The 21,670-nt window shown below is 43.1% G+C and overlaps 1 protein-coding gene across 1 annotated transcript; it reads right to left on the bottom strand.

Annotated features, from left to right (window-relative positions):
* Positions 1 to 1,451: 1,451 nt before the first annotated feature.
* On the bottom strand, positions 1,452 to 20,948 carry RDH11 (retinol dehydrogenase 11 (all-trans/9-cis/11-cis)). Its single transcript, XM_004682078.2, has 7 exons — positions 20,432 to 20,948; positions 17,778 to 17,896; positions 16,261 to 16,416; positions 15,323 to 15,427; positions 13,466 to 13,675; positions 10,043 to 10,232; positions 1,452 to 3,540 (listed from the first exon to the last, which is right to left on the bottom strand). The coding sequence occupies exons 1-7, from the start codon at positions 20,497 to 20,499 to the stop codon at positions 3,438 to 3,440; spliced, it is 951 nt and encodes a 316-aa protein (XP_004682135.1). The 5' UTR covers positions 20,500 to 20,948; the 3' UTR covers positions 1,452 to 3,437.
* Positions 20,949 to 21,670: the final 722 nt, after the last annotated feature.

The following is a 21,670-nucleotide window of genomic DNA, read 5'->3' as shown; positions in this document are numbered from 1 at the left end:
CCTCCCGACCCGGAAGCACACCCCTTCAAGCCGTCACTGACGGAACGCCGGGCGCGAAAGCCTGACGAAAAGTCGGGACAGCCGTTCGCCCCGGGCGACTTCCTGGGGGTGGTGCTGCTCCTGCGAGGGCGACATTCCAGGGCCCTACAAATGTCTAGTCCAGAGTTGAGGGAGGTATCACAGCGGAAGGACTGTCGGGACCCGCGCGACCGGCAGTGCAGCAGCCTCTGCCTAGGGCCCCGCCTTCCGGCGAGGGGCGGGCGCTGCAGTGCATGCTGGGGGCTGGAGTTCGGCCGGAGACGCTCAGACTCGGCGAGCAGCCGTCGCAGGGGGCGTGGTTTCGTTTGCGTGGTGGCCCCAGGGAGTGACGCTATCACTTCTTGATTTGGTTTCAGTATGTGCTTGACATTATTCACTGACTTCGCCCTGGAAGCCATTGCAAAATCCCATCAGATTCCTGCGGGCCCTAGAGTAGAACACTTGAACGGAGGAGGTCAGGTGACCAGTGTCCCCGGCTTCACATTCCGCCTCTATCAAGCTCACCTAGTGTGTCAGTTCACTTTTTAAGAGGAATCGTGCGGAGCAACCCCTAAGCCAGTGGATGGCGCTCCTGACCAACTGGATGGAAGAAGGAGCTTTTCACTCTGCCCCGGAGAAGGGGACGGGAAATAGGGGTGGACTGAATTCTTTGGGCAGTTAAAACCGCTAGGGAGAGATGTCTATGGAGTAGCCACCAGCTTGCCATCTGTGCTTCCTTTGGTCACAGCTCAGCTAATGCTATCTGGGGTAGGATAGACAGCATCTGGCCAATAGCCAGCTTCAGTCTCAATCTCCTTCTCCCTTCTACCTCCCCCCCTTTCCTTTCCTCATATCCCATATAACCTGTTACTGGTGTTCCTCACCATGTGTCTGTTATGGGGTGTGTCCTGCATTATACAATGCAGGTGAGGACCCACCAACCAGGTCACACCTACTATCCCTGGTTTATCCTCTTTCAACTCTATTGTTTTTGTTAATGTGCAGGAATCTGGGCATATAAATAAAACACTCCTTCGCTGTGCTTGGTTAATTTACAATGTAAGGAGACTGGCTTGATCAGGTCTCTTTTCCACTAAGTGTAATGTGTTACCTATCTCAAGTTTTTCTTTGCAACTCTATGGATTTTGATGGTCTAGGGTGGAATGTACCTATTTTCACCGTTTGTCTCTGGAGTCTGTTTTGGAATGTTTACTTGGCAGCCCAATACTTAATTGCCCACACAAAGTATATGAACACTGCAGGGGCTTTAGCAGGGGCGGGAGGGGGGGGGTTCAGATGGTGATTTGTATCTCCTAGACCATATTTTTATTAGCCTGAGCTCAGTGACCATTGATTGAACAAACTTTTTTAGACTAATTTTATTTGAACATAGAAATAGCCAAGTCTGAGATTGTTAGTGGCAGTCTCATAGCATTGTGTTAATAGAAGGGGCAGGAACAAAAAGGAGACATGATGAATAGTTTGGGGTGATTAGGAAAAAATGGGAAAAGTAATCTTTGAGTAGTGTCGTAAAAGTAGAAATGGGTGATCAAATAATCAAATTATCACACAAATGAAGTTAATGGCATTTGAATTGAGACTGCTGTGGCTAGTCTTTGGGGCAGTTTATCCTTAGAATGATAAATACACAACAACAATAATAAAGAGTTCCCTTTTTTTTTTACTATAAATTTTCACTTTATTCTTTTCTTCTGTTGATTTTATCTTAGTTCTTACAGTTTTTTTATTCTGGTAAATAAAAACAAGGAACTTTTGTCATTGACAGTTTAATATATATTAAGTAAAATATTATTTTACTACATTATTATCAAAGATTTTTCACTATTTCCAGAAAATGACATTTTCTAAATATAAAGTTAAATGCTCAAAATAAGTTCAACAAAAGGTTATTTACATTTATGAGAAGACTGTGATCCTATAAGCTCTTATCCCTACCAAAGTAATATGATTCTACAACTATAAACCCTAATTAAAATAGCATACTCCAAACAAGTAATGAGGGAATGACCAATTCCTTAGACTTCCTTTGACAGTATTCTGATAAAAGCTCTCCAGATTAAAGGTAGGCTTTTAGGAAATAGGCATATTCTTTTTTTTTTTTGACATATTCTTAATGTAAGGAAATATCTTGAAAGATTACTAAATTGACAAATTATCAATAGCATCCTTAGGATCATTTTTGAAAACAAAAAATTGGGGTTGCTTTGTTTTCAGTTTTCCTCTTACCCAGCCCCCCTCCCCTTTGGTAGATAGATACTGGTTAAGATTATCGTCTTATCAGTCTTGTTAACTCAGGTGCTCACCCTCATTTCTTCTAGAGCTGGATAGTACCATCTTTTCATTTGTTAAGTCATTAACTAATTTCCTCTCTGCATGCATTACCTCCCAGTATTCCTTTCTTGTTTGGACTTCTTCACTGCTATCCATACCTCTTGACGAGTAGTCACTAACATGTGCATACAAAATCTGCTTCTTTTTACAGCTCTACACTTATATCCAAGACTGGATGATTCCACCTCTGATCACATACCTGTTTAAAACTGTTGCTTTGTGAACATTTTGAATTTTATGAACATATTCCCAACTGCATAAATACATGAGAACAGTCAGTGATAATCACCAAGTAGCCTTTCCTGTCTTCTGGTTTTTCAAAAGGAAACTAAGGCACAGAAAGGAGGCTTCCATGGGCCTGGGGTTAAATAACTGTTTTCCCAAGCTACTCCTTTCTCTATTATATTGCTGGTCTCAGAAACAGCAGAAAATGATCATTTAAATCATAGCTTATTTCTCCTTTTCCCCAAACCAAACAAACTTCTTAGAAAAGGAAGTTCTTCCATGATCTAGACAAGTATCTTAATAGTAGTGGCTTTGGGTTGTCAGAGGCAAAGCCACATCACAATCCACATGCAGGTAAGAGTTCCCTGAAGAATTCAGCTGATGGCATTCTTAAGAGTAATGGTGAGCCCTGCTCTGAAGCCACACACTGTGACTCCTGGAGTTCAGATGAGGCTGCAGTGTGACTGGCCCTCTTGAAAGTTGGTTGGTTGGTTCTGTGATTTATGAAAGCAGAAACTAGCCCAAATTATCATAAATGAACCCTGCTTTAACTTAGATTCTTCTAGAGAGTAGGTTTCAAAGGGAAAATAGAGCTTGCAGGTCATATTAGGGTCTTAAGGTTTCTCAATTAATTCTGGCTGTAACAAGAGCAAAGTAAATCTGGACAAATGCAAGGCATTTACATGAATTTGGCAGTGAACTGGGCTTTTATCAGATGTCACAGGCAAGGGTGGAAGGTCTACTCTCTTTGTGCTCAAGTTTTTAACCATCCTGAAGAAAGATCACTTTGGCAAGGTAGTAGTCTGCTGCAGGCTTCTCTTGGGTCCAACTACCACCACCTGTCAATGGGCAGGGATGCCCACCAGGTCACAGCTGACATCCCATAGCCGCCTGGCGATTGTCTCATTTCGACCCTGGGCAGAGACCCTGGCCAAACAGCAGTCACTGCAAGAAAAAAGAGAGAAGCTTCAAGTACAAGGCTCAAAATAGAGAATGTTCTTTGCCTGGCATAAGGAATATGACAGAAAAACAATCTTCTCGGCAATCCATAGAGCCAATGTTTGTCCAATTTCTTCATTCTCTAAGCTTTATCCCAGAGACATGTAATTACCGTTTACATCTCACTGAATATACCTCTTATCAGAATGTTTTGTTAATACATAATGCATACCATTTATTCTTTCTATTCCCTTTTGTATCACATGTGTAAATGTAATAACAGCACCTGCCCAACACCTGTGTATATTCCATTGTTCAAATAAACATCTGAAGCACATTCTACAACATCATCTAGCTGACATCTAGCTGTGACCATTTACATTGGTCACAGATGCTTGAAGTGTTAAATAATACTCATTATTTCTGGACTACCTGCAGTTATATTTTAAACTTGAATAACAAGTAAGGCCAGGTTCATAAACAACAAAAGTAGGTACAGCTAGCATGTACCCACTTTTGTACATTTACCTACATTTGTACATGTACAAATTTTTCACGTACATTCTCTTCATTGCTGTAATCCTAATCCTAACTGTACACAAAAATGAACATTATTTCAAGGATAATTCTCTTATTTATTCTTGTATTTTCTGCATGTAGTACACGCAGCAACTGGGACCTTATTACAAGTACCAGTTCTCAGGAATTTGTTATCAATCATGTCTCCAGATGTTTTTTAAACAATGTGAACTTGCCGTTAGATAAGAAGCCTTACAAATACAGTACTTTCGGCCCTCCCTGGTGGCCAGCGCACAGCACCAGGAAGCTAAAGCCACTTCCGCATGAGTTCAATTCCCGCTGGCCGGCCTGGAGGTGACCACATGGCGAAGCAGACCGCCCACTGCTCCCCTAGGCAGTGTACTTCATTGATCTGCTTGTTCTACTCCCCACTCTGTCTCTGGCGAAGTCTCTTGCCGCCCCTGAGTCTCTGGCCTGTACCCCAGTTCTGTATGCAAAAAATAAATCTTTAAAAAACAAAACAAAACAAATACAGTACTTTCAAGGCAACTCATCAGCAAAACCTGCCATATTTATTTTTTTTAAAGATTTATTTACTTATGCATACGAAACTGGGGTACAGGCCAGAAGTGCAGGGGCATCGAGAGGATTCACCAGCGTCAGAGTAGAGAGCAGAACAGGCAGGTTGACAGAGTACACTAAGGGCAAGACAGGAGAGTTCTGCTGCACCATGTGGGTCACCTCTCTGGCCAGAGATCGAATTCAGTGCTGAAGCAGCTGCAGCTAGCTTCGTAGCGCTGAACTTTAACGCGTTGCGCCACCAGTGAGGGCCCCCAACCTGCCATTTCTAAATGAAAAGACCATCACTGAGAACCAAAAGGCTCTGTATAGCTTTCTAGAAATGGCAGGTCCTCTGTAAGCCTTTATAGCCTCTACTACACTGTGCCTATTTTCTTTGTAAGGTTATGGTAAAGAGCAAATGTTACAATGGCCATGAAACTGTCTTGTAAGTTATAAGGTTTTTAAGTATAAAATTTATTCCAATACTTCAGTAAAAGCTACTTAAATGTAATTATAATATCAGCACAGTACTGTTATTTTCAGTGGGATTTTGGTTAAACGGGATTTGGTAAGTAGATCAATTTCAAAACTTCCTACAAAGCCCCAGAAATCAAGTGTGATCCTGGCATAAGATGAATGGAACAGAATTAAAAGTGCCTAGGTAAAACCTTACTTATCAACTTATGGGTTGATTTTTAATAAAAACTTCTACTGTGGATTCTTATGGACTGTATCATGCCCCTCCAAATCCACATGTGGAATCCCTAATTCCAAAGTATATTTGGAGATATGGCATTTAGGAAGGTTAAAAGTCTTAGGAGGGCCCTCCCTGGTGGTGCAGTGGGTTAAAGCGCATCTCTGTGAAGCCTGCCATAGCCACTTCTGCGCCAGTTTGATCCCCCACCAGGGAGCTGACCCACATGGTGTGGCACACCTCTCCTGACCCGCCCACTGCTCTCCTCAGCAGTGTACTTCATTGATCTGACTATTCTGCTCCCAGCTTTGCCTCTGGTGAATCCTCTCACTATTCCTGCACCTCTGGCCTATATCCCAGTTCTGTATGCATAAATAAATCAATCTTTAAATTAAAAGTCATAAGGTAAGTCCCTAGCCCAATAGGACTAATTCTCTTATAAAAAAAAGGGGATACCAGGAAGGTACAACTACAGAGGATAAGCCAAGTTAGGATGCAATAAAAAGGAGGCCTTGCACAAGCCAGGAAAGAGGCCTAAGTAGATGTCAACCCAACTGGCACTTCACCTTGAACTTCCAGTCTCCAGAACTGTGAGAAAATAAATTTCTGTTGCTTAAGCCACCAGTCTATAGCAGCCCAAGGCAGACTAATACAGTTACAAAGACAAATCAATAGGAAAAAAAAATAATCTCTTCAATTAATGGTGCTGGACCGGTGGTATGCACATGCAAAAAAAATTAAATTGATCCTCTATCTCAAGGATAGAGGATCAATGTATCAAAATGGGCCACAGACCTAAAAGAAATGCTATTACATCTAGCATTTAGCAAATGTAATGCTAAACCTAATAAACATAATTGTAAATCTTCATGACCTTCATTTAAACAATGGTTTCTTAGTTATAACACTGAAAGCAAAAGTGACCAAGCAAAGATAGATTAAATTAGACCTTGTCAAAATTTAAAATGTTTGTACCCCACAGGACTCTATGAAGAAAAGTGAAAACATAAACCACAGAATTCAAGAAAATATATATAAATCATATATCTGATAAAAGGCTTGTATCTAAGTTATCCAAAGAACTGTTATAACTTGACAATAAAAACCAATAATCCAATTTAAAACAGGCAAAGCATCTGAATAGATGTTTTTCCAACAGAGATATACAATAGACAATGAACACACAAAAAAGATGCAGAAAAATGCAGCTAAAAAATCATGTTAAGATACTACTTCATTCTCACTGTGTTGGCTAAAATAAACACAGTGAACACAGAGCAAAGACAAACTGGAACTCTCAACGTGCTCCTAGTGGCAATACAAAATGGTACAGCCGCCCTGGAAAACAGTCTCGTATTTTTTGAAAAGTTAAAAAGAATTCACATATGAACTCTTCCAGTGAACATGAGTATATACCCAAGAGAAATGTCTATACAAAAACTTGTACATCTATGTTCATAGCAGCATTATTCAAATAAAAAAAATGGAAATAACCCAAATGTTCATCAACTCAGAAAGAGATAAAATCTGGTAGCTCCACAAACATTATTTATCAATAACAGTATAACCGTGAACTTACTATACTAACTGAAGAAGTTAGTCACAAAGGACCACATATTACATGACACCATTTGTATGAAATATCTGGTATAAGCAAATCTATAGAAACAAAAAGTAGATCAGTGGGTTGAGGCAGAACAGTCAGGCAAAGAGCCTAAAGATTTCAATCAAGACAGACTTTTATGTGTGTTTTTGACAATGGTCTAAATGGCTTCAAAATGCTTAAAATTAAGAATCCAGGGCACTGGAAAAGCTCTGACAATGACTTTCTTTAAATCACTCAATCAAAATCAAGAACAAGGGTTATTTCTTTTCTTAAAATCTGTAGGGAAGAAAAATCTAGTCACTCTTGGAAAATTATTGCAGTGTACAAAACTATATACACTGTATTATAGTCTTTTTTCATTTTTAAAGATTTATTTATGCCTACGAGAACTGGGGTACAGGCCAGAGGTGTGGGGGGATGTGTGTGAGAGGATTCACCAGAGACAGTAAGGAGCAGAACAGGCAGATCCATTGAAATACACTACAGAGGAGAGCAGCAGGCGGGTCACGAGAGGTCAGCTGCGCCATGTGGGTTACGTGACCTCCCTGGCCATGAATCGAACTCATGCGTCAGTGACTGCACACCGCTTCATAGTGCTGCACTTTAATCTGCTGTGCCACCAGGTAGGGTCCACACTGCACTATATTCTTATACTTCAGACCCACAATTCCAATCATCTCCAAGCATTTCTTTTTATTTTTTAAAAACATTTATCCATTTATGCATACAGAACTGGGGCTGCAGGCCAGAGACACTGGGGCAGGGACAGTACCTCTCTGCCACCAGAGACAAAGGTCTCAGGGACAGTACCTCTCTGCCACCAGAGACAAAGTGGGGAGCAGAACAGGCAGATCAACTAAGTACACTGCTTAAGGGAGCAGAGAGTGAGACAGGAGAGGTCTGCTGCGCCATTTGGGTCAGCTCCAGGCCTCAGGATCAAACTTGCACTGAAGTGGCTACAGCTTGCCTGCACTGCACACTTTAACCTATCGCACCACCAGGGAAGGCTCATCTCCAAGTATTTCTATTTACACATCTTGTGGCAAACTCTTAATATGTACAGAGCTAGTTTATTATGTGGTAGGCAATTGTACTCTTTGACTGAATATCCACTTCATAATCTTTTGGCACTAGCAACCTTATTTCTTTATGCAAAATTACCTCTTCTACTTGGATATATTTGAAGAGCTCATTAATTAAGAGCTTGTCCTCTCCTGGCCTAAAAAGTAGCCTAAAAAGGGTAAGGAGTTAGAATTAAGGGAGACATAGAATTAAAGGAGAGAATATAGTGCTTCGTCACTACAGTGGAGGGCAAGCAATGAAACAAAGACTAGAGAGCGGATGTTCACTCACTCCATCAGCAGATCCCTGGCCAGCTCTCTGGCCACTCTGCTTGGTTCTTCAATCTCCCCTTTGGACCTAGGACCATCTCTGTATTTTAATAAATTCCTTTTTTCAGTTATCCAGAGTCTCTTTCCAGTGCTCTGGAACTTTGGAATCAAAGGACCCCCCCTTGCTCACGTTTTTCATGTCTGCGCTCACAGTATTAAACATCAATCCCTCAGTTACTCTGACTTGAACCAGGTAACCAAACCCTCTCCCTCCACACACTCAGTTAGTCCAAGTAGCAAAAATTCTGCCTCTTCAGGGCCTCTCTAACTACACCAGTCTCTTGGTTATATTTATCATTACACAAACTAAGAGCTCATTACTTTTCACTTGGGTTACTTATTCATTCATCAAACAAGGTCCCCAGACCAGATTTTGTCTTTTTTCACTGAAACATCTTCTCTACTCTTCCCTCAGTCTGGGATTATAGGTCTTTCTTGATCTGACCGTCTTATCTGTTTTTTTAATCTTATTTGCAGTCCTTCTCTAAAGCTTCAGGTTATCGCCACAAAATCTTGAAAGTGCTGGTAAAAAATATGTTAAGAATTTATAATGTGGAGCTTCCCTACGGCCCAGCAATCCCACTCCTAGGTATCTACCCAAAAGACACAAAAACAGTGATTGAAAAAGATACCTGCACCTGCATGTTTATTGCTGCTTTATTTGCAATTGGAAAGACATGGAAACAGCCCAAATGCCCAAAAGTAGATGACTGGATAAAAAAGATGTGGTACATATATACAATGGAATATTACTCAGCAACCAAAAAAGAGAAACACATGTCTTTTGCAGCAACTTGGATGGAGCTGGAAAGATCATGCTTAGTGAGATAAGCCAGAAAGAGAAAGAAAAATACCGGATGGTTTCACTCATAGCAGGAGTATAATGGACCAGGCGAGAAAATAACAAAAATAATGAACAACCATATACCAGAGACATTTTGCGGGGGTGGAGTGGGGAATGGGATCAAAAGGGGGGTGGGGAGGGAAGTGCACGAGATTATGGTGATGGCACACGGGTGACTTGGTGATGGGAAACCCGCGGGGATTACAATTGAAATGGAAAAAAAAATGTGCAAAATGATGTAAAAATAAACTTTTGTGATAATTAAAAAAATAAATAAACTGTTATAAAAAATATGTTAAGAATTTTATCACATGTGCTTTCTGGAAGGTGCTTCAAAATAATATGGGAGGACAAGAGTTTGGAAAGGAGTAGTGGACAGGGATGAGGCAGGATTTGCTATGAGTTAAAGGTTGTTGAAACTGGACATGGGAATACAGGGATTCAACATGCTATTTTGTCTGCTTCTGTGTATATAAAAAATTCCATACGATAAAGATTTCAAAGTCTTTACTTATTCAAGAAGGGAGGCCACTGATAAGATTTCAGTCCCAAAAGCAACAGGGAATTACGATTCAAATTCTTTTTAATATAAAAAGCCAGGAATCCAAAAAGGGACAGAGAAAACTGGGCTGACACAAACAATGAAAGAATAATCAACCAAAATGCATAATTATCAGTGTAAAAGATGGTATGAATACAATCAACTTAAGAATTATCACACACATAAAAAAGTGATGGAGTCAAATTTCCCTAGTAAGAGGTAAAAATCCTAGAACATCAAAGACAAAAGCTGTATTGGACAATGTAACTTCTAAAGAGTATGATAGGCCAGACAAATCCAAGTGATTTCCTTTGGGCAATAACATCTCATCTTCAAAAGCAGATACTCATACCTGAAATGACTCCCACTCAGACCCTCCAGGCCTTCCGCTATGGCACAGTGGAGGGTGGTCTGAGCTCCTTGCTGAGGGGTCTTGATGAAGAAAGAGAAAAGCCGCCACATCCACCTTACGAAAGTCGAGTGCCGAATCAATTCCGTGTGTACTGTGCCGGGGTGGACGGAATACGTCGTGACACTGGAGCCTGCCGGACAGGAAGACAGGACATGACCCAGGCAGACTCCTCACTTCCTTCCCACAGTGGAACCTTGAGTGCTCCTCACAGTAATGTAAACCTCCCTTTCTGACGCCAGCTCAGCGTAACTTAAAACTCTGCAGCAAAGCCAGGATTCCACTCTCAGCTGTGGTGTTGAATATTCCCTTTTGAAAGCTACCTTTTCATCAACTTCCATGAATCCCCTATTTCTGTTTTTTCTAACCCTTCTGGATGCTTTCTCTGTTTCCTGGACCAGTTCATCATCTCCCACCCAAGCTTAAAAAGTTGGAGATCTGTGGCTCACTAAAATTCCCTCCATATAACTTATGGAGTCCCCATTTTTACTTATGACCCAAGCTGTTTCTGTGAACTCTTGTTGACTGTGAGTATATCATAAGGGTTGAGGGCATGGGCATACATAGTCAGGCTGCCCAATTTCAAGTCTGGCTCTAGCATTCATTAGCTTTGTAACCATGGGCAAGCTAATGACATTGTGATTCAGTTTCCTTATCTGTAAAATGGGGATAATCATAATACCTGCACTCACAGTGTTGTTCTAAAGATTACATGAGTTCCCATGCATAAAAGAGCTTAGAATAGTATCTGGAGCATGTTAAGTGGTCTTTACCTACCTCACCAGTGAGTTATCTCAGGTCCCCCATCTTTATTGAAAACTTTCCAGGCAGAAGTGTTTCCAATTTTTTCTCGATTTCATAAAGGTAATGCGATGTATATACATCCTGTCTACTATTTACCTCTCTCTTGTAAAGGTTTGCTGCTGGATGAATTTGGTGTCAAGTTTATGAAGAAATTGAATTTTCAGGTCTGGGTTTTGGATTTCACAATTGCAAATCAAGTAGTATGGACCACTATTATTTTTAATTTGACATCTACTCTAGAGGACCTATAATAATGCAGATTTAGAGGTCCAAAACTGAACTCACTTTGAAAGTCAAATCAGGTTCCTGAAGTGTTCCCTACATTCTCAGCAAAAGAGGCACATGGGAACAGTTCTTGAAAATTCCTCACCTTATCATACAGATGTGGTCAACAGCCCCTAGTTTTCACATTCTGAGTAAGCCTGAGTAGAGTACACAACCCTTTTTCTCCATCACCCCAGCCCTAGTCTCATTTCTCACCCCGATTATAGAAATCATCTGTGTCTTGCAGTTTTTCAGTGTCCTTAGAATAAACAAGAAATCATTACTGTGGTCTCTACCTATTTCACCAGTCAGCTCTGCCTTCTATTCCTCTTGCTTTGTACACTCTAACCATGAACGCCTTCTCAGTTTCTCAGATTGACCCACGTTCCTCTTCCTGTCTGGAATGTTTCACAGCCCTCTCAGCTGTCTTACCCACACACACCTGTAACACATTTAATTTCTTTTTTTTAAAAAAAAGATTTATTTCTATTTATTTATGCATATAAGAACTGGGGTATGGCCAGAGGTGTGGGGGGTTGGAAGGATGGAAGGGTGAGAAGATTCACCAGAGACAGAGTAGGGAGCATAACAAGCATACTGACTAAAATACACTGCTGAGGGGAGCAGCAGGTGAGACAGGAGAGGTCTGCTGTGCCACGTAGGAGAGCTCTCTGGCTGGAGATTGAATTCAGGTTGCAGTGGCTGCGTATAACTTGACAGAGCTAAGACTTAACCCCTTGTGCCAGGGGGCCCCCTCATTTAATTTCTAATCACCCTGCAATAAGGGCTCAGCTTGCAATTCACTTCCTCAGAGAAGTGTTCCCTGGCCCCTCAGAGGGATAACATGCCCCCAGTGTAATCCTTATACTTCCCCTTTATAGCAGTTATGACAATTATAATTAAACAATAACACATGGAATGCAGCAATCTAGATGTTTTCAACAAAAATGGATAAATAAACAAAGGCACATCAAAACCATGAAACATGACGCAGCCAACAAAATATGGGAGAATCTCTATGAGAAACAAGGAAAGATGGCCAAGATAGGGTGCTGGAATTTCAATTCCTTGTATATGATACATATGTATGTAAATGTATAGGGAAATCACTACAAAGATGCGAATCAAGTTGTTGCCCAAGGTTTCTTGAGAAGAGATAAGCAGGAGAGGGAGAAAAAGAAGTGAAGGAAAGGGGAAGGGACGTTCACCTTTAATCTATATATTTCCATGTTATATGAATTTGTTTAATGGAAACTATTCAAATACCACTAGACTGATTTTACATGTGACAGTTGTCTAAATACTTGCTAAATTGTCTCTTTCCCCCATTGGATGTAAGCCAAAGTGAGGAAGCGTCTGTACATTTCTTACCACTCCGCCCCCAAACCCAGTGGGTACAATGACAGGGACACTGGGTGGGCACCTACCTGATGAGTGGCTTAATGGATGGCTCCTGTCATGCCCAAGCTGCTTTTCATTGCACCACAGCCATTTCCCACCTGACCCTCACGTCCATCAGACGCCTCACTAAAGTCTCCTGTTTTGATCTAGTCCTCACAGCTGGGCCCACCTCTCCCTCTCCAGGCCACACCAGCTCTCTGCCCAACCCTCTGGACAGTTTGCACCATCCAGTTACCCTCATGCACTATGAGCTGATGAAGGTTACCATGACCTGGGCACAAACTGGGCATATGAACTAAGCTAACTGCACCAATTTCACTCCTGTCTCACAACTGTAGATTATCCTGTTCCAATGTCCAATCCTATCCTATGTCTAATACTTGAGCATGAATTCTGCCTGCTTCAATCCTTAATAACTCCAAGGGCCCATTCCACATTTCCTTTCTCTTTACTGAAAATTCAGAGCAAGCACCAAAGACATCTATTCGTGACTGCAGACTCCCCTGCCCAAGCATACATAGCCCTTTTATCTGACCCTTTGCTTCTAGAGAGACTCTGTTCCACATTCCCAGTTGTATCCAGTACTATTCGGTTCCCTCCTTAAGAACCTGGCTTGCTCATGAGGCCTGAAATGATTACGACAATAATCTGGGAAGCAGTGCCATTTTACATACAAGGAAGTCTTGGAAAAGTAAAGTCAAGCCTCGAAACTCAAAGTCAGAATTTCCCAGTCCCTGTCAATCACTTCCAATTCTCAGTGGTGGGCTGCACATACTAAAACTACCAGTTCTAGTTTGGGAGAAGACTCTATCTAGAGGATGGATGGGTTTCAGAAAATAGTTTCTGTTACTGTAAGTTTTAACTACTCCCATGGTGACTCATTTCTGGTAAGCCTACCTTTTAGCCTTCGGGCCAGCTCCTGGGTAAAGAGGATATTGGCCAACTTGCTGTGACAGTAGGCCAGGCCTGAGTTGTAGAACTTCTCACCATGCAGGTTATGGAAGTGGATCTTTCCCATGTGGTGTGCTAAGGAAGACAGATTCACTACCCTGGATGGGGCTGATTCTTTCAATCTGTCTAGGAGCAGATGGGTCAGGAGGAAGTGACCTATGAAGAAAATTAGAATTAACAAATTCAGCATGGGGTGAGGAGAGTAGTGGTGAGCAGGGCCTGACTATGGGAGGCAGAGAACTCGAGAAGAGGGCTTTCTGTCTCAGCTTTTTATTATTAACTATAGACCAAACTCAATAAGGACACAAGGATCAGTAAAAGACACAAGACATACTTCTATGAATATGAATAGGAAGCCCGGTCTTATTCCAACTTTGCTTAACATCATTCCTTAGGAGACAATGGCTTCCACTTGTTGGCCACAAGAATCACTACTGAGAAAGCAACACAGCCCCCCAACACTATTAGTACATTCAAAAATGTCTGTAACCCCACACTACCAGGGAGGGCCCAGGTTAATGGAATCCGAATCACAGGTTAAAAAGTAGGTGAAATCATCACTTGGAATAGGGAGATACAAATTAAAACCACAATGAGATACCACCTCACACCAATGAGAATAGCACATCTTAAAACAACTAGCAACAACAAAGGTTGGCGAGGATGTGGAGAAAAAGGAACTCTCTTGCACTGCTGATGAGAATGCAAACTAGTACAACCACTATGGAAAACTGTCTGGAGGTTCCTCAAACTGCTAAACATGGAGCTTCCATATGACCCAGCAATCCCACTCCTAGGTAGCTACCCAAAAGACACAAAAATGCTGACTCAACAGACACCTGCACCCTCATGTTTACTGCTGCTTTATTTACAATTGGAAAGACATGGAAACAGCCCAAATGTCCAAAAATGGATGACTGGATTAAAAAGATGTGGCACATATATTACAATGGAATATTACTCAGCAACCACAAAAAAAATAAATAAACACATGCCTTTTGCAGCAACATGGATGGAGCTGGAAAAGATCATGCTTAATGAAATAAGCCAGAAAGAAAAGGAAAAATACTGGATGATTTCACTCATAGCAGGAGTATAACGGACCAGGTGAGAAAATAATAATGAACAGCTATATACCAGAGACATTTTGTGGGGGTGGAGTGGGGAATGGGATCAAAAACAGTAGGGGGAGGGAAATGCACAGGACTGTGGTGATGGCACACGGGTGATTTGGTGATGGGAAGCCCATGGGGATTACAACTGAGATGGAAAAATGCACCAAATGATGTCAAGATAAACTATTACATTATTTAGTTAAAACAAAATAACATGCAATGGTTGCACAACAATGTAATGGATTTAAGGTTACTGTGTTCTACACTTAAGAATGTTACTGTGTTTTACACTTAAGTTGAATGGCGCATTTTATGTCACACGTCTTTTGCCACAATTAAAACATCTACTGAACTGAACAAGAGAAGAAATATAATAGAGTGATTTCAGTTCTCCCTGGGAGCATTTAAATAGGCTGGGGTTTTTTTTGAATAATAATTCAGGCTTTTTTTTTTTAATTCAGTAGAACTAAATCAGCTCTTTGTTTATAGACTCATCCACTATTCCAAAGCTCTATTTTATGTTGTGTCTTAATAAATTAATCACTCAGTTATGTTTTTAAAAAAACAAAGTAGGTGAAATCGTGAATATCCCTTTTTTCCAGCAAGACCATACTTGTTATTCAATTATTACCCAGAAGTCTAATACCACAAAGGCAGATTAATCCATCCACTAAATGAGATTTCTTACCCAAGTGGTTCACTCCTATGTGCATTTCAAAACCGTCTGCTGTCTTGGAATAGGGACACATCATCACTCCTGCATTGTTGATCAGAATGTGGAGATGCTTTTCCTCTGCAAGGAGACAGAGGGTGAAGGTAGCCAGCCACAGTTGTTTCACCTTAGAAATCTGCCTAACCCTCAGACTTTAAAATGGGGATGCAGGACTTTGATCTTCTCTCATTTTTCCCTTCATATTCATTCTGTATTGCCTTTTTTAAAGATTTATTTATTTATGCATACAGAACTGGGGCACAGGCCAGAGGTGCAGGGGTGGTGAGAGCATTCATCAAAGGCAGAGAGGGGGGCAGAGCAGGCAGATTGACTGAAATACACAGCTGAGGGGAGCAGTGGGTGGTCAGGAGAGGTCTGCCACGTCATGTGATCCACCTCCAGGGCCAGGAATCAAACTTGCACTGAAGCGAGTGTGGCCAGCTTGCAGTGCTACGTCCTAACCTGCTGTGCCACCGGAAGGGCCTATAGTTTATATATTTTTTCTCTTATTTTAATGTATCAGAAAGGGAGAAGGATCTTTTCCTTGGAGCTAAGTTTGCCATATTGATCACAAAATCTGCAATAATCTGGATCTACACTTACCTGCTAAGAATTCTTTATTTTTTTAAAAAAAGATTTATTTTATTTATTTATGCACACAAGAGCTGGGGTGTAGGCCAGAGGTACAGGGGTAGTGGTAGGGGAGTGTATTCACCAGAGACAGAGCAGTGAGCCAAACAGGCAGACTGACTGAAATACACTGCTGAGGAGAACAGCAGGAGAGACAGGAGAGGTCTGTTGCACCATATGAATCAGCTCCCCGACCAGGGACAAACGTGTGCTGCTGAAGTGGTTGCTCATGGTTTCACAGCACTGAGACTTAACCCCCTGCACAACCAGGGAGGCCCACTTACCTGCTAAAAATTCTTTAGCAAAGGCTCGAATAGATTTAGTATCTGCCAAGTCCAGCTTCCGCACCAACACTTGTTTGTTCCCTGTCATAACCTGGATCTCTTTGGCCACCAGTTCTCCCTTTTGTACATCACGGCAAGCTAAATACACACGGGCACCTGTCAACCAAGATATGAGATGATCGTCAGCTCTGGTTTTTATATACATATATATATATATTTTTTTAAAGATTTATTTATTTGTGCATACAGAACTGGGGTACAGGCCAGAGGCTCAGGGGTGGCAAGAGGCTTCACCAGAGACAGAACAGGTAGATCGACGAAGTACACTGCTGAGGGGAGCAGGGGGCGGGTCAGGAAAGGTCTGCCACGCCATGTGGTCACCTCCAGGGCAGGCAGGAATCGAACTCATGCAGAAGTGGCTTTAGCTTCTTAGTGGGTACAGGCAAGAGGTATGGAAGGTGAGAGGATTCACGAAGACAGAATGGGGAGCAGAACAGGCGGATCTACTGAAATACACTGCTAAGGGGAGCAGCAGGCAAGTCAGGAGAGGTCTGCTGCACCATATGCGGGTCAGCTCCCTGGCCAGGGATTAAACTCAGGCTGTGGCAGTGACAGTGCTCAGACTTAACCTCTAGGGTACCAGGAAGCTCCAGCTCTGTTTTAGAGTGGGCATTATAGACCTAATACTGACTTTAAATGCCATTTTAAAATTATTTATGAAGGTGTATTTATTTGTGCATACAAGAACTGGGGTATAGGCCAGAAGTGCAGGGAGTGGTGAGAAGATTCACCAGAGACAGAGTGGGAGCAGAACAGGAGGGTTGACTGAAATACACTGCTGAGGGGAGCAGTGGGCAGGTCAGGAGAGGTCTGCTGCGCCATGTGGGCAACCTCCCTGGCTCGGAATCGAACACAGGCTGCAATGGTTGCCAATAACTTTATAATGCTGAGACTTAACCGCTTGCACCACCAGGGAGGCCCAATTTTTTTTTAAAGGAATCTTCATTCCAAGTGTACAACAGAGGTATCTGATACAGATATTAGAAAAGGAAATATATAAATAGCATTGGGCCCTCCCTCGTGGTATAGTGGGTTAAAGTGCAAGTACTGCAAGCTGGCCACAGCCGCTTCGGTGCGAGGTCCTTCCTGCCCCAGAGGTGACCCACATACCACAGCAGACCTCTTCTGAACGTCCACTGCTCCCTTCAGCAGTGTACTTTGTCAGCAGTCCTGTTCTGCTCCTCACTCTGTCTCTGGTGAATCTTCTCACCACCACTGCCCCTCTGGCCTATACCCCAGTTCTGTACGCACAAATAAATAAATAAATAATCTTAAAAAAAAATCAATCAATCAAATAGCACTGTCTGTTACATGTATGGCATTGTACATATGACCAGAAAACTAGTAAGACACTTGTAATATTCTGGAATTCCAAGACTGGGAGAAATAATGAAATGGTTGTCATTGTAAAGGATAAAATGGCAGTAGCAAAGAGAATTAAGAGCAGATGAACTTACCTCTTTGAGCCAGCTCTCTGGCCGTCTCTTTGCCAATACCTGTGTTTGCTCCAGTGATGACAACTACCTTCCCAGGAAGTTGGACAGTTGATGTACATACCCCATTGGACAGCATTTTCCTGCAAACAGAGGAGACCCACCCATTCTTCATTCTTTTTTATCTCAACATAGGATTTCTGCAACTACCCATCTCTTCATAGACAGATTTGTTTTCCTTCCTTCTCCTTTACTTTTATAGGTTTATGGAAGGTAATGGGAAAGAAAATAAGTTTTCTGCTTTTGTTCAATGGCAAACTGTAGAGCTGACCCCTGCAATACAAAAACTAGATAAATATGATTAACACAGAAACCTGGCTTGTTTGATCTCTCCACAGGAGACCTCTTCCACAAGCTTATGAAATCAAAAGACTCAGCCTAGCTAACAGATCTACTTATGTCAATATGTCCACAAATGACACACTGTGACTTTGATAAACAGCTAATCCAGCATGAAATATTAAAATTATGAAAGATTATCAACCTGGGACAAAATAAACAGAATCCCCCCCAATCAAAAAGAAAGCACAGCAGTACAAAGCAAGTGGCAGCCACTTCAGCACAAGTTCAATCCTGGCCAAGGAGGTGGCCCACATGGAGCAGCAGACCTCTCCTGACCCACCCACTGCTCCCCTCAGCAGTGTATTTTGTCTATGGGCCTGTTTTGCTCCCCGCCCCCCCCCACCCCCCCAGACAGGAGAGGTCTGCTGGCCGTTATCAAACTCAGGCTTTGGCGGGACCAGTGCTGAGACTTACCTCTAGGCCACCGGGCAGCCCAGGAGAAGCGCTTTTAAAGAGCATTTCTACCTTTTTTTCATCAAAGTTGGAATTACACATACACACTGCTAACTACTAAATCTATCTCCTTAGTGCTGGTAGGCTGATGAGGAAACAAATAACTCCCAGCGACCAAGCCTCCCTTGAGCTTGAGCTCCAGAAATAACCTATCAGGATAACCTATCTTCTTCTTTTTTAATGATTTATTTATTTGTGCATACAGAACTGGGGTACAGGCCAGAGGCCCAGGGGTGGCGAGAGGCTTCACCAGAGAGAGTGGGGAGCAGAACAGGCAGATTGAGGAAGTACATACACTGCTGAGGGGAGCAGCAGGTGGGTCAGGAGAGGTCTGCCACGCCATGTGGTCACCTCCAGGGCAGGCAGGAATTGAACTCATGAGGAAGTGGCTTTAGCTTAGTGCTGTGCTTTAACCCGCTGCGCCACCAGGGAGGGCCTGAGTTTTTTCTTAACCAGTAGGAATGGGAGACAATCAACTATGAAAGTTGAGCTGGGCTCTCCCTGCTGACACAATGGATTAGGACACAGCACTGCAAGCAGCTGCTTCAGTGCGAGTTTGATCCCCAGCCAAGAGGTGACCCACTTGGCGCCGCAGACCTCTCCTATGACCACCCGCTGCTCCTCTCAGCAGTGTACTTTGATGATCTGGCTGTTTTACTCTGTCTCTGGTAATCCTCTCACCGCCCCTGCACCTCTGGCCTGTACCCCAGTTCTGTATGCATAAATTAATAAATCTTCAAAAAAAAAAAGTTCAGCTCTTGCTTCCACAACCTAGCTAGGTAGGATATATAGCCCTTGAGGTATAAGCAAACAAAACTCATGGAGGCATGTGTTTTCAGTTCAGTTCAACTTTTCATTGAAATTCTATGTCCACGAGTGCATGTTGTGATGGAAAAGGACAAAGAAACAGTCTTTTCATCTGAGGATGGTCACCCACGTGAGCCTAGCGTCAGGAGTGCTAGTTCGGAGGAGAGAAAAATACTACTGGAGGGCAGAGGTGGGCAGGAAAGAAAGAAACGTGTGATCTAGGGTGAAGACAATTTCGACAGCACCTGCCCACCTGGGGGGAAGGAGTGTCTCTTCAGTCGCTAGACCACCGTCACCACTGGTGACTTAGCAGAACCAATCAGCAGGCGGCCGGCCGTGCAACGCGCCGCCCATCTCTGTGGCGTCCAGCCAGCCATGGGTAGCTACGTCAATGGTCCCTATACCACACTCCTCATCCTCACTGGCCCATAGCCTCCCAGAGCCCAGCGCCCCAGAGCGTATAGTCCTCAGCTTCTCCTGACCCAAAGGGCTCACGAGGAAACAGTTTCATTGCTTTCCATTATATCTGCCCAGAGAATGCATGAGTCTAACGGCAACCAGAAGCACGCAAGGAGCTGTCCGAGTCACGCTGCTCATCGAGGGCATTTCCAGAAAGCAAAAAGTTGAATGGCTTCAGTTTTTCAAAAGATGGGAGCAAGAAGCTAGACAGGGCTGGTTCAAGACGCAGAAGTTAGGGAGAAACTAGTCCTGAGGACCATGACTCATTTTAGGGTCTGGAAACCCCTAAGGCTGTACACTTCAAGTGTTTTAAGTAGCCTTGCATTCGGGGTTCTCTGAAGGCAATGGCCGCTTAAACGAAAACAGTGGCCAGGAAAAATAAATCAGGGTACCCCGGAAGGCAGCTCTTTCTCGCCGCCTGGGGCCCTCAGCTTCGCAAACCAGGTCGTTGGACCTTCTCGCGCCGACGCAACTCCCGGCACGCCACCCCCATCCACCTACGGAATTTTCCTTTTTCTTAAGAGCCCCGGCAAATAATAATGTTGCCCCCCACAGACCTGATTTGGGGTGCAGCGATGTACAGGAGCAAGGGGAGAAGGAGAAGCAGGATAAGGACTCCAATCATCTTGCTGGGCAGCAGCTGCAGCAATGCAGCGGCGCGGGGAAGTGGGCTGCCCCAACGATGCTCTCGACGACCTGGTCTCTACCCAGACACACCCTGTGCAAAGTACACCATCCCGGGAGCAATGTCCTCTGGGAAATGTAGTCCACAGCTTAGCGCGGGGTGTGGGCTAGTGAACGCGGGTCCAAAGTCCCAGAGAAACCCCAGATCCGCGACGGACTCCTCACCATCTACAGCCTAGGGCGTTGAGGGTCATCTAAAACGTTCTCCCGCAGCCCTTCAGATCCGCGGATTCTGGCGAAATCTCCTTCTCCCAGTGCCCAAGTCCAGATCCTGGTTCAAGTTCCCCCAAACGCCCCAGGCAGTTACCACTTTTTTTCTTCTGGCGTCTGTAATTTTTACGGCGGATTGAGAAGAAGAAAAGCGTTTGGAGGCTTACAGTTGGTGAGGCAGCCGAGGGTGTTGAATCCTTAGGCTTTCGACATTCTTTCATCCGGTGAATGGAGCGGAAGCAATCAGTTCTTGAGGATATCCCCAAGAGACTTCCTTCGTTGCTCCTACTTTGAATTATAACTACCATAATTTTCCTGTTGTTTTATTTTTAATTGGTAAGAGTTTTTTTTTTTAATTATTGTTTTCTTGATGGCTTGGTTTATTTCTATTAACTCCCAAACAAGCAGTTTCTCAGATTAGCATAATTCCTTTCTCACCAATTCATGAAAATATTTAATCCTCTCTGGAATTAGAATCATGAACAATCTTTGCAAGTAAGCTTATTCCTTCATCAATCTTTCCTTTCCATGCTGCCTTAACCGGTTTAAATCTGATTTCCTGGGGATGTTTTAAAAAGTTAGTATCTGGGCCCTCCCTGGTGGCGCAGCGGGTTAAAGCACAGCACTGAGAATCTGAGGCCACTTCCGCATGAGTTCGATTCCCGCCTGCTGCCTTCCCCGGAGGAGACCACATGGCGAGCCAGACCTCTCCTGGCCCGCCCGCTGCTCCCCTCAGCAGTGTACTTCGTCGATCTGCCTGTTCTGCTCCCCACTCTGTCTCTGGTGAAGCCTCTCACCGCCCCTGAGCCTCTGGCCTGTACCCCAGTTCTGTATGAATAAATAAATAAATCTTTAAAAAAAAAAAAAAAAAGTTAGTATCTGTCTGTGACTCCTGACTAATA

Source organism: Condylura cristata, unplaced genomic scaffold, assembly GCF_000260355.1.
Source record: "Condylura cristata isolate star-nosed mole 26May11 unplaced genomic scaffold, ConCri1.0 scaffold00013, whole genome shotgun sequence".
Taxonomy (NCBI): domain Eukaryota; kingdom Metazoa; phylum Chordata; class Mammalia; order Eulipotyphla; family Talpidae; genus Condylura; species Condylura cristata.
The sequence above is the reverse complement of the archived record's forward strand: the minus strand, read 5'-3'. Positions and strand labels throughout refer to the sequence as shown.